This window comes from Aricia agestis, chromosome 11 (assembly GCF_905147365.1).
Source record: "Aricia agestis chromosome 11, ilAriAges1.1, whole genome shotgun sequence".
Lineage (NCBI taxonomy): Eukaryota > Metazoa > Arthropoda > Insecta > Lepidoptera > Lycaenidae > Aricia > Aricia agestis.
Window position 1 is genome coordinate 6386332 of NC_056416.1, and position 14107 is coordinate 6400438.

General features: G+C 35.4%; 1 protein-coding gene across 1 annotated transcript in view; it reads right to left on the bottom strand.

The window, feature by feature from the left end:
• Positions 1-14107, bottom strand: part of LOC121731930 (heparan sulfate glucosamine 3-O-sulfotransferase 1) — a 70419-nt gene that overhangs the window by 6100 nt on the left and 50212 nt on the right. The window contains exons 4-6 of the mRNA XM_042121628.1: positions 13819-13987; positions 3418-3558; positions 1824-2039 (exon numbers count right to left, since the gene is read on the bottom strand). Coding sequence (XP_041977562.1) covers positions 1824-2039; positions 3418-3558; positions 13819-13987 — 526 coding nt within the window. The remainder of the gene's footprint in view (positions 1-1823; positions 2040-3417; positions 3559-13818; positions 13988-14107) is intronic.

A 14107-nucleotide genomic window follows, 5' to 3' on the forward strand; every position in this document is an offset into this window, starting at 1 on the left:
CTAATTTTCGAAGCGATTTTAACCAATACTGCATTAATCCTTATCCAATTAAATACTTTAAATACATTATTGATTTAATATAGATTTTTAAGGCCCTTTACAGCATAATAATATGATTTAAATGAATGTTTTCGAAGATATTACAGATTAAAAAATTGTGGGACCTAACTTTTGCGGTGGTACCGACCAATGCGGACCACGGGTAGTAATGAATAAAAATCAAAACTACCTACTGAATCGATTTTAATCATTTTTTCAGTGAGTGACATAGGCTATATATTTTATACCCGGGGCGGGTCGCTAGTCTGTTACAAAATAAAATCATGATTGTCCTAGTCGTAAAATTTAACTACACATCTTTATGAACGACGATATGGCAGAGTTTTAGCGCTTTCTCTATGCCTACTTAATTTTCTTACTGGTAAGTTGGTAACTACAGTATGTACTTAATCATTAAATGTGTGTGTTAAAAATTCAGAGGAGCCGTTGCCTTTAAATAAACTGGTAATCTTATTAATTAACGTCTTCCAAGAAAACTATCAGATATAACCAATTTTCAATTGAGCTTCGAACTAACTTACTTACTTAATAGTCTAGAAAGTTTTGCAGACTATAATTAATTTATTATTTCAAAATTAACTGTAATTTTGATTTGACATGAGTAATTAAACCTCAATCAGATTATTCATGCCTTAACCTTCTTAGAATAATTTAAAATAATATTCTAAAATTAAAATAATATTATTTAAATTATAAAATGTTCTTCATGTCATGCATTTAATGGGGGTATATTAGTTAGGGGGTAAGTTACCATCAAACGTAGCCTATAACTTTTATAACTGTTTAATCTTTATTTAGTCAGTCAAAACAACTGCACTCTATAAATTATAATAATTATTGTTATACTTTTTACATTTCACTCAAAGAAGAACGACAATTTAAAACATTGTTTTGAAAGAAACAGTAGACCGAATTGTGAACACAGCTGACCTCAAATTTCACAAATATTCTAAAACATCCAAGGTTAGTGGCCAATTAGCCATAAAATAAAAAAAGCTGATCAAATAAAGCCCGTTGTTTTACAACATATTTCACAAAGGCCTCGCCAGCTCCACTTGGAAATGATTTTCATACTCTATTAGCTTGCACAGGGAGTAAAAATCTGGGAAACTTTCTGAGACGCTTAAGAAAAATAAAAGATAAGTATCTCGGAGATCCGTTGCTATACTAAGTAACAACTACATAATTTTATATTATAAAAAATACATTTTCAGTACATTATTGAGAGTACTTAATATACGTATATATGCATTGTTGTTATTTTTATCTGATTAATAGCCCTTTTTTGACACGCAAAATATTAGCTAGGAATTTTCAAGGGCATATAATGTAATCGATTATCTGGTACGCAATTGTCGTATCTCGAATCTTAGTTTTATTATTATCAGACCTACTCGAGGTCAAAAACTCCAAAATAAACTGTAATATTTCAAATACTAGGCTAAGGGCCTGTTTCACCACTTTCTGATAAAGTGCCTAATAGGCTATTCACAACTTTTCTTCAATCTGTCAAGTTAATTGGTGGATAGCCTTATCATGAAGTGGTGAAACAGGACCTTAGGGTTTTAATTTTTATAATATTTTCATACATGTACTATCAGAGAAGTTGATTCCTAGGCAGATGGCGGACCTAAGTAATTTGGTCGCGTTAAGTCAAACCTATCAGACCTATCACAGCTAAGCCGACTAAATGACGTAGGTCCGTCAACTGCCTAGGAATCAATTTTCTTGGTGGTGCCAATAAGATTAAAATATGACGTTACCTCGGGCGTAACAAAGTAGCTCGGACTCTTCTCAATGGTGATCTGTCCCTTGAAGGAGAGCGGCATCTTGCTCCGGTACCACTCCAGGCCCTGGGCGTAGTTCTCGTCCCGGTCGAAGAAGTGCACCTCCCCCGAAGCCTTCTGTACCATGGGGTGGAGGTACAGCATCTCCAGCAGCGCCCGAGTTCCACATTTCCGAACTCCGATGATGAGAGCCTTATAATGCAAAATAAATATTATAAATGTGATAGTGTCTCTGTGTCTTCACGCTAAAACCGCTGAACCAATTTTGCTGAAATTTAGTACGGTATACTTTGAGTCCCGAGAAAGTACATAGGACTTGCGTGATAATCAAATTTTGGCGCAACGGAGTTGCGGGCGCCACCTTGTGTAAAATAAGAAATATAATAACGATGCCGATTTTAAACTTTAGTAAGACGTGTCAGGAGTCAGGACTCATTACTTATGCATAATATTGAACCGATTAGGTCAATGGAAGTATAAGCTACTTCCATTTTTAATCAACCTTTTTCCAGCAGTGAGAGAGCTGATGACAATAACTATAGCTGAGAACACTCTGGATCATTTCAAGTTTCAAACAAAATTTAAGATCAAAATCGGCACTTTTAGATAATAGTCAGACATTTCAAACTTATAACACCCCACTTTTATTCTATAGGGCTTAAAAGTATTTGAATCAAAAGTATTTCGCCCGCTTTTTATGATCAAATGAAAAGAGTTGAAAGGTGGGCTTCATTATCAACATACAAAAGGTTGCAAAGCCAATATTTGAATGTTTATTATGATGTACTTTTTATTCCACGCCTTTTGTATAAGTATACTAGTTTATTACACATTATCTTTACCTAAATGCAAGCTAAGGTGTGTCGGTGGCTATAATGCTCTATTTAGATGTGAGGCGCATTAAGGATTGCCATTAATATACCTACCACAAAATAACAAAACTCAAATTAAGTTTAAACATTTGTTTATATTAACATTAAAATAAATCGAAACTAAATAATATTATATAGTATGATGTAGTTTTATATAAATATAGTAAGAAATTTGTATTAAATTAGGAATATTTTTATAGTATCATTCGAGTAGTTTCGTATCACTAAGTGAAATGCTTACTTATGATCCTAAATTTAGATTGCATTTTATTTATTTTCTTTACATCTTTTCGCATTTTTGGCACCTACACAATTTTGTTTCTGAATACCTAAAGGTTGACTGGTAGAGAATGCCATTTGGCATTAAGTCCGCCTATGTACTAACATTGTGCAAAAGTATTAAAAATAAATAAATAAATAAAGTTAATGTTGAGCAAAGCTCTCACATTTAAATGGCGTACAAATAAAACGCCATGAACAAATAAAGCTGGCCGGCACTCGGCAGAGACCCGCGCCATTCCTCATTCATTTCCGTGCCGCCAAATTTTATTCCACTCGCTCCATGACCTAATTGAGGTGTCGGCTGTCGGCACGAGCGCACCGCGTGCACCGTACGACCGTACAGTCCGTACAGTGTACACAGTATCGCCCGGAATTGCCATATGTCAGTACAGAAATATATGTCAAGAAGTTTATACCTGAGGGAGCCTGCGCGCCGGCCGCGGCGTGCGCGGCGATTTCAACCTTTTCCTCAGCGCCATAGGGTGGCTTATCGTGCGGCTGTTCTCCACGCTCTGTAATATCTTCCGACCCTCGTTGACCGACGCCATGCTCGCCGCCTGCGAACAACACCGATCCCCGTAAGAAACCGATTAGCACATTCTGTAGCCAATTATAAAGTTACCTCGAATTTTGCGACGTTACAGCGAATTTTTAATTGGATTTGTGTGTGCATGAGGAATATTTTAGCTGCAAAACATGTTTTGTGTGAGTGTGAGTTTAACGTAGCGGCGACAGCTGTAGCAATATTATGAACTTCGTAGCTTGCTACGAAAATACGTAGCGAGCTACGAAGCTCGTAGCGAGCTACGAAAACTCGTAGCGAGCTACGTTGTAGGTCAGAATAGACGAACTACATTCATGAAACATCTCATATTATTTCAACTAGAGATCGCCCAATGGTCGAAATTCGACCTTAATTTCAACGACATTAGGACTACTACCTATATTTTGTAAAAAAATATTGACTGTAACATATTTTTTTCAACTCTCGTCTCTGGGACTCAGCTGATCTCAGACTGGCCGTTTAAGCATTATGTAATAGTATCTCAGATTCAATAAAAAAAAACTATAATCCATTTTCAATTTGTCACCTTGTTGTCAACAGACTTCAACCATAAATAAAAGAGTATAATTCGTATGTATAGGCTTGTCACTCAAAAATCTGTCATTTTTCCTAGTGTGTGTGTTGTAGTGTGTGTAATGTTTTATTTGTTAAAAAAATGTATGATAAAAGCATAATTTCAAAATAATATTAGCTCGATGCACTCCTTCACCATATATATATATATATGGTGAAGAAGAGCTATAACCGTGCAAAATTTCATTCACCTACGTTTCCCCAATTTTTTTTGGCTCACGTATTAGAATATAGATATATTGATAAGAATATAATATAGATTCACTAAATAATTATTTTATCTGCATTTGAATTAGTCTAGATAAATATCAATAGACAGTCAAACTCGCTAAACAAACAATTAAATGTAACTTTATTTAGATTATCTTCTAAGTTCTGTAAACGTTTGGAAAGTTCCTAACTAGTTGTAATTTGAGGTTTCTACATGCATCTGGATTGTACATGGTACATTAAGAGGATACACCAGGGGCGAGAAAAATTGAAAATAGGTATTTGAAAATGTATTGCTGTCTCACCAATCTCAAGTCTCCCACCGCAGAGCGCGATAGAGACAACACGACAAAAGTTCTAATAAAAGAACAGAAAATCTTCGATTCGTTGTCCGCTGTTTCCTTCTCTAAAAATTAACCGATTTAAGTACTTTTTTCATTAAGAATTAAAGCAAGGTTTGAGCTGTGTTCCTGTTTTATTTTTTTTATATATTTTAGCCAGTTTTGTTTTCTGGGTGTTTGAACACGGAGGAAAATCTTGCCATTTTTTTGGGTTTTTGGACGTTATTATCTTTTTTAATAATAAAATTATGAAAAAAAAGAAAACATAGGGACATGCTGCATAGTGGCTGTAGATATTCAGGAAAAAAATCATAACTCTACCGGCATTATCCAGGGAGGAAACAGGGGACAGCGTTTGTATGGAAAAACTGCGGTGTGGACTCCTCTTAAATTTGCAGTATATTCGGCGCTGAAACTATTAGCAGTAGCCCTTTGTAATCAGCCGAGTGATTGCGTTTACCTCGAACATAATCAATTTATATCTATTGGTGCCTAATGTACGTTTATCAATAGTACATTGGCTCTGCTAGAAGTTTGCTACTGTTTAAACACACTCTGCGTGATAAAAAAAAATGATTCTATTAATTTTCCACTCAAGATGTTGATGTGATATATTTTTTTAATGAAATAAAGGGGGCAAACGAGCAAACGGGTCACCTGATGGAAAGCAACTTCCGTCGCCCATGGACACTCGCAGCATCAAAAGAGCTGCAAGTGCGTTGCTGGCCTTTTAAAGTATTTAAGTAACACGTTACCAAATATGTGTTTATTAATGTAATTATTATAACCACATACTAAAAATACTTAAAAATGCTCGTATGGCAAGTAGTACAATTCTATACTAAAAAGCAATACTATTTTTGTGTAATGGTTCGGTAGTAAAAATTACTACATTTAAAGGAGTTATGCAAGATTGGTAAATAAGTCTAATATTATTATTATTTTTATCATCCATACTAATATTATAATTGTGAAAGTATGTCTGTCTATTACCTCTTCAAGTCCAAACGGCTGAACCGATTTGCTGAAAGTTTATATGGAAATACTTTGAGTCCCGGAAAGGGACATAGGATACTTTTTACCCCGGAAAAATGTACGATTCCCGCTCAATGTACGAATTTATGTGCAACGTATATACCTATATTTAGTTATCAAATAAAAATACTTTGGACATTCTCAATAACTAAACCGCATTATAAAAAGTTTTGTTAAACAGTGAATGCACTCAGTAAACATATTTATCAAATGCCATCTGAGGGGACGACTATCGGGAAACTCATTACTTAGTGCTGCGGTTGGCAGCTGACAACGACGCCATCTTAAATAAATAAACTACCTTTAAAATATATAAAGTAACTTCTAAAGAAATAAAATGCATTTTCACGTTGACGGCGTTTGAGCCTAGAAGCAACAGTTAGTTGTATTTTTATTTTGAACAAATATCATTCTCTTGTCTGTGGTTATGATAGTATGATTCTTGCCTCTCTAGTTATTCCAGCCAGCGCTTGATTACTACTGGAATGATATTGTAAATGGGTAGTTTCCGTTCCAGTTCCCGTTTACTGTACTGGTTTAAAGATCACAAAATTGAAATGACGTAAACTCATGAATCATGACTATAATATTTTGCTTGATTTGATAGATTGTTTATGAGATGAAATGAAAAGAAATGAAATATATTTATTGCAAGAATGTAGTGCATTACAAAAAAAGGATATGGACAAACAGTCCATAGACGGCCACAATTTTATAATAATAAAAAAAAATGTAGTGCATTACATAGGTCTTCAAATTAAAAAAAGGTAATTTTTAAAAATTTAGGTTATCTTATTTTTAAGCGCAGAAATAAATTTATTTTATTTTATTTGAAAAACAAAAGTTCATTAATTTCGCTAAGTATGGAGAATAAAGACTAAACAATTCTAATAAAGTCAATAACAGGAATTTTCTAGCCTATTTTGTTACTCTTATTCCTAACCTAAATCATACTACTTTGAGTATACAACACCGATTTTTTCATACATATGAAGACAAAAATGAGTAATTACAATATCTTACAACAAGTAAGGGGTAAGTCTAGTAAGCTTTAAAGCAGGTTTACATTATTCCAATCCAGTTATCTAACCCAGAGCTGGATTGGTTCATTACCGTACAAAGCCGGCAAGTTCCATCCACGATCATTAATAACTGCGTATGCTAATAACGTCTAAGGGTACACATAAACGTGAATGATGAATGGCATCGGAGAAGGCCATACCTTTGCTAATAATTCATCAAAGGCCGGGCAGAGTATGTTAAGTTTAAGAAGCTCATGGACATGGCATGTCGAGCCAATAATCGGGGTTAAGTAAATGGCCCCATTTCGAGGTTTAGGGCCATTTTTAATTTTTAACTACGAATATTATAGTAACATACGCCTCCATTTTTAGTTGTTTAGAACTTGGCTCTTGAGTTGATCCTGGGTTTAATCGTACCTTGGTAAATATTGTTCCTAAAATGGTTAGGCCTAGGCTGATTACCAAATTGATCAGCAAGATGCATCGGAGAAAGATGCAGAGAGTCGTCTGATCTCTTTTCTGTCGTACTTTATATAAGAATATACAGGAAGAAGTTACTCTTGCGTAGCTGGCCTGGCATGACGGTTTCATGCCACCATTACCGAAACCGTTGTGGGATTATTAAAACTAGAGATCGCCTAGTGGTCGAAATTCGACCATAAATTTAATTATCTTCTTTTGGCTCCCCGTTTAAAGTATTGAGTATTTCAGATATACATACTACTACAATAAAAAAACAACTTCAAATTGACAACATACCTCAACCATAAACAAAAGAGTATAATTCGTATATATAGGCTTGTCATTCAAAAATATGGTAGTGTGCACATTGAAGTATGTGTTTTTCGTTCGCGTATTAATATTATAATATTCGGTACAATTATTATTATTTAAGACATTGACATAGATGACATCCTACGAATAATTAAAACTAAGGAATCGTAACTCCCATACTATTACCGTTTTAAATTTGGTTCCTTTTGATCTGTCATGTAACGTCGCCTAGTACCGCTCAAAGTCACCTAAATTTTGCAAATGTATTGAAATGTGTACCTAAGGTACACTTTTTTGACAAGTATTGTGGAGCATGTTTTTTGACGGAGTTACTTTTCTTTAGGTTTTATTATTCGTAGATGACATCACTATTTTATTAGATCCACTTTTTCCGTCAAATATAAGCCATATCCCGGGTTTTTCAAACTTTGAGCGCCATAACATTTTAAAATGTTTTTACTCGAAGTTGAAGAATTCTGTATTACGTAATTTCTTATTTCGTAAATGTTTAAGTGGCTGCTTCGTTCCTAAGTTTTCCGCAAATAGGTTTTAAGATTGATGCGCTGAAGACTTGAAGAGTATTTTCGAGGAAATAAGTTATTTTGCGTTTGACAGCTGTTATACAGGGTGTAACAAAAATAAGTGATAATACTTTAGGGTGTGTACGTGTTCCTTATAGAGAGTTCACTGTGAAAGTAGCAGCCCTGAAAGGCCAACTTTTTTTTTCACTTTTGTATGTGGAAACTCGTGACGCTCGGGCCCTTGCCCATACAAAAGTGAAAAAAAAAATATGTCATTTCCTTCGATTTGGAGTAAAACTATCGAGCAAAATCGTATGTGAGTACTTAGCATTAGAACTGCTACACACCAGATAGTGACCATCAATGGGGATTGTCCATTTTTTTTAATTTTGCTCATTACAAAAACATTTCGAGGAATAAGGTCAGTGATCGTTTTTCTGTATAAAAACGAAAAAAATACCCATTAGTTACTTATATTTTTGAACAAATATGTTTAACCTTTGTTTGACCTTCAATGACGTTAAATTAGCAATAAATTCGACCAACATTACGTTTCGAACTTTTGGTAAGCTTCTCGTATTAGCTTTCACATAATGAGAACTTGCATTTGACGAACCAGCCATTGTAAATAAGATTGAAAGGAAAAAAACATACTGTAGAGGTCAATTATTGGCTGCCGATGATGACGTAAGAGCGAAACTTTAAAAATTTATTGAGAAAAAACTAGCCAATGAATTTCAAAATGATTTAATTTATATTCTTAAAATACCCTATTTTAACGAAAAAAAATATAAAAAGTACATGTGATTTTTTTTTGGACAATGCCCATTGCCGATTGTTGTAACACACTATAATACACCAGATAGTGTATTGTAGTGTGTTACAACAATCGGCCAACTGCGAGTCGGACTCGCGCACGAAAGGTTCCGTACAATTATAGAGCAAAATTAGGCCATAAATTGTGTTTTTTGAATGGGAGCCCCCCTTAATTTTTTAATTTATTTTAATATTATTATTAATTAATATTATTATTAAATATTAAAGTAAACATATAACTAGAAATCTATGGAAAATTCAAGTACCTACCTGTTGCCATTATTGATATAGAGCAAAAAAGGCCCAAAAAATCTCGTCTGTTGTATGGGAGACCCCCTTAAATATTAACTTTATGATCATTTTAGTATTTGTTGTTATAGTGGCAAAAGATATACGTAACCTCTGAAAATTTCAAATATAGACATATCTGGAGACAGATAGACAGACGGACAGACAACGAAGTCTTATTAATAGGGTCCCGTTTTTACCCTTTGGGTACGGAACCCTAAAAAAGAGCTTAAACTACTTTCATGGCTATATACTCTGAGTCTCAGAATAAGCCACATTTCATAATTCAAATTCAAATTATTTATTTCAAACTTTCGTCCATATTTTACACATTGTTAGTAAACAAAGGGTCCTTATTCTAGTATGAGTAAAATTATTATGATTAAAGCTTGACCGCTGTAAAGTCGACCCTCGTAGCATACTCGTAGCATACATTTAGTATGCTACGAGTATGTTACGAGGGTCGACTTTACAGCGGTCAAGCTTATAGAAATTAAATGTATAGGAGTTACCGGAGCATGGAGTTGCACCCAATGCTCCAGGAAATGGGAGTCCCATCTTCTACTCCACACACTCAGGAGTCCGTTCGCACTGTCCCGTACACGCCACCAAAGCGAGGCACATCGCTTACGAATAATTGTGCGCGATAGAATAATTTCTGCGCATAAGAAGTTGTGGAAAAAAAAAGTTACAATAACTTGTGAAATCAGAATTGAATCAAACAAGCTCATCCCAGCTATATATTTTAAGATTCCGCCTGTCTGCAACACAAAGGTTAATGCAGTCCTATCCGTATGAATAGATCTGACCTTGGACCTGACATAGGCGGTACGTGGCGTGATCGGCAGAAGTTACGACAGTATTACGACAGCACCGCAATAAATACGAGCCCCGTTTCGACCGAACATCGACGTTTTATATTTATATTAAATGGAAAATACTTTACGACGAGAGGAATTGGAAAATTGGAAATAGTTTTTCGTTCTGCGTGTTTAAGATGACTTTTAATATATTCAAAGGTTTTTAAGTTTAATTATAAAAAAGAACCGAATTTTGCTCGCAACGTGATAAACTGTGGTTGAGCGCCTGATAGCTCCTGCCGGCGGTCGCGCGTTCGAGTCCCACCGATGGAACAAAAAATTTCAATGTTTGTACTTTGTAGGTCACGGATGTGTATTAAATACGTGTATCACATCGAGATTGCACTTCCTATTTTATCACAAAAGGGAGTGGTAATAGTGGCTCATATACGTGTGTATAATATATATAGGGTAATTCTCGGTGTAAGAGCATCTAAATAGTGCGTACACTGGAAGTCGTTTTATTTCCTTATCACTAAGTGGGGGGAAATGATGGCCCATATACGTCCCAGATGCAATCTTAACGGGGATCGCATCCCTGACATTATTGTTTTGATATAATGTAGTAGAAGTAATGGTCTTCTGCTCTTTTGAGAAAACCCCTCAAGATTTTCCATGAGTGAACGAGCTAATGGTGATAAGTAGAAAGAAAAATGTTTTCGATCATGTCAAATTTTAAATAATAAAAACAGATTAAAATTGGTCTTGCTACGATGCTACGGACAGACACACCGACAAACACGTCAAATATAAAATAAATATAAAATAAAAAATAACACTCTTTGTTTCGTCTAGGACATATATACGCGTCGACTTGAAAACCGCATCCGGTTTTTAGTTGGTTAAAAATTTGGCACTATCAAAATTGCTTAATTTTATCATTGAACGTAACTACAGATTGAGCGCCTTATGGCAAATTAAACATTTGGACTAAAAACTGACCACATTTTTTATGTAGTTTTTAACTTACAAAATAAATAAAAGACATCGACAATGGAAACTTTTAAAGTTAAAAGCTGGGCGCGACGCAAGTGCAAAAATCATAAATACATAATATTTTAAAGATAGATTTCCTTAATATTTCATCACAATTCTGCTCATCTTCTTGGTCTTGAACCGTCTTCTACAAATCTACACAGTAGGCGTTGGTAAACTAGAAAATATCGCCAAGAAATAAACTTGAGTCTTGGCGTATCTCCAAATTATCTCAGGGACAAAATTTATTCTCATTTGGTTGACTACACGTAACCGTATTATTTTTGCATTTAACTAAAACTCCATGTAATATGTTTTGTTTTTGTTGTAGACTTAAAAATATGATATTGAATGTACTGTCACTTCTTGGTGGAAATTCATCTTCAATTAAATAATTATACACTTTCCTTGCACTTATTCCACTTTATTTTAATATATTTATTACAAAATTGTTAAATACACGACCGGTTTCGAAAAAATCATTTTTTCGAAACCGGTCGTGTTAGTGGAATAAGTGCAAGGAAAGTGTATAATTATTTAATTAGACTTAAAAACCATAAAACAGCTTTTTCTACAAGGCGTTTCCTCCGTCATGTAAAATTAATTAACTTTGTCTATAAAGCCAAATGTACGAGGAAACAGACCGTCCGAGTTATATTATTATTAAACGTGCAGACCGGACAATGCACAAAACGACGGTCTGGTGCCTTACTCCCGAAACTGGTGTCTTACTCCCGAAACTGATATCGAATTTGATTTTCGATTTCAACGGTTTTTGACACTTTAGACACGCTTTAGACATCTAAAAAAACAAAATAAAGCTATTTTAGATGTCTAAAGTGTCAAAAACCGTTGAAATCGAAAATCGAAATCGATATCAGTTTCGGGAGTAAGGCCCCTGATATCGATTTCGATTTTCGATTTCAACGGTTTTTGACACTTTAGACATCTAAAATAGCGTTATTTTGTTGCAGTACAAAATGTAAGAGACAGCGCGGACGTTCAACTGTTTCTGATCAGAAATGTCGGATAATGTGCGGCCGGGCTTAGATGTCTAAAGTGTAAAAAACCGTTGAAATCGAAAATCGAAATCGATATCAGTTTCGGGAGTAAGGCCCTGGCCTGCGATCAGTCGGAACGGAAGGCGTTCCTTCCCGTATAATATATTGGCGCCTATGCACAGGGTGTAAAATAAAAAAGTGGTAATACTTTATGTATTGTTATATTTGTGTGTATGAGTCCTTTGTAAAGTGAGAGTTTACTGTAAAATTAGCAGAACTGAGAGAGTAACTTTTTAAACTTTTGTATGGCAAAATTCATGACGTTGGGGCAATTACCGATGCAAATTACAAAATAATCCCCTTTCATCGCTGCTACTTCCACAGTAAACTCTTTAAAAGGGAGACATACACATACCAAACTATTATTACTTTTTTACACCGTAAAATTAAGACACAGTAAACTGCAGAAACATGTCAAGAAGTCCTTTATTCCCCAAAATCGATGTTATCTCCACATCCTGTCATTTCTGCCGCCTCCGCCGATCTTGAACTCAAGTCATAAAGTTTATTCGCTAGATGTGCTAATAGCAGCACACGTGGACCGGCTTTACAACCACTAAACGGGCGTTATAACCACTGAACTTTAATCAAGCCGAGTCTGCGGTCGGCAGTAAACGATATTATTGCGTTTTTAAAGACTCCTTCGTCATAAATGCTAATAACGTTACTTTGACGGCTTCTCATTTGATGTCTTTTTATGTAGGACTAGCTGTTGCCCGCAACTTCGTCCGCGTCGGCAAAATGTGCTAACAAAGATAATAAAAAAGAGAAAAAAGAAACCCTTTTTAAGGTTCCTTTATAAAAAGTGAAATATATCCTCCTCCTTTTCGGAAGTCGGTTAAAAAGTAGCCTAAGTTATTCCTTACTACATCAGCTATGTGCCTAAAAAAGTCCCGTCAAAATCGCTCAAAATCCCGTCAAAAGCGCTCAAGACTAGCCGGAACAAACAGACAGACAGACATACAGACAAAAATTGTAAAAAATGTTGTTTTGGTGTCTGTACCCTATATACATTCAATATGCATGTAGTAAAAAATGGTTCTTTCAATATTACAAACAGACACTCCAATTTTATTTATATGTATAGATACGTTAGGTAATGATTTGTATGGTCTTCATTATTCGTAAATATTCGTAACTTGATAGTTTTTGTTAATGAAAGGATTTTGGGCAGTTCTTAATTAAAGCTCCATCTCTTTTTCAGGAAACTATTGTTTCAAATCATTTATTTTGAGGCTATTGTCTATTTCCTTCTCATTTTGTCTCTTAGCATTAGAAGTACTGATATTTACTACCTAACGTCCACTAATTGCTATGCCAGCCCAAATATTTATAGATTTGATCATCAGGATCATATTAGCCACAGTGCAAATGCAAAAGAATAAAAAATAACACACAGACTTTTTTTGTCTCTGTTACTTTGTTAATTATTTTGTGGAAAAAAAAACAATTTTGTGTCAGACGTGACATGATTTCGTGTGCCATGAACATTTAACGTGCTTGTTCCCCCAACTGTCACTCAGAAAACACTTATTAAGGTGCATTTCCACTGGAGCTGCATAGCAAGGAATGTGTTTTTAAGATCTAATATAATCGCTGCGCTTAGCACGGCCCTGGAGATTGGTTTCCAGTCATCGTATAGAAGAAATAACTATAGTTTTTTGGATTAAAGTTCCTGCTTCAAAGTAAATAAGGTCGTAGATTGGTTCTTAAAACCACACTCTTCGCAACGTAGCTCTTGTGGAGTCGCAGCCTTAGGCATCTTGCTAAATTTACCTGTATGCTGTAAATCGCGCTGTCGTATAGCACATGGAAGGTGAGGAACAGCGACAGCAACGTGACAGAGAGGAGGGCCGCGGCGAGCTTGGGCCGCGACACCCCCACCACCAGCACACAGTCAGCCAACTCGCCCTCCGCCGGCCGGAACGACGAGCGCGGCAACCATCTGCACAGGATTGAGTAGAGTGGGACAGGTATACAGCATGACACGGGAAGGAAGAGAGACAGACAGTGTAACAGAGAGGGATAATAGATGGAGAGGAAAGCGGCAACCATCTGTACAGGA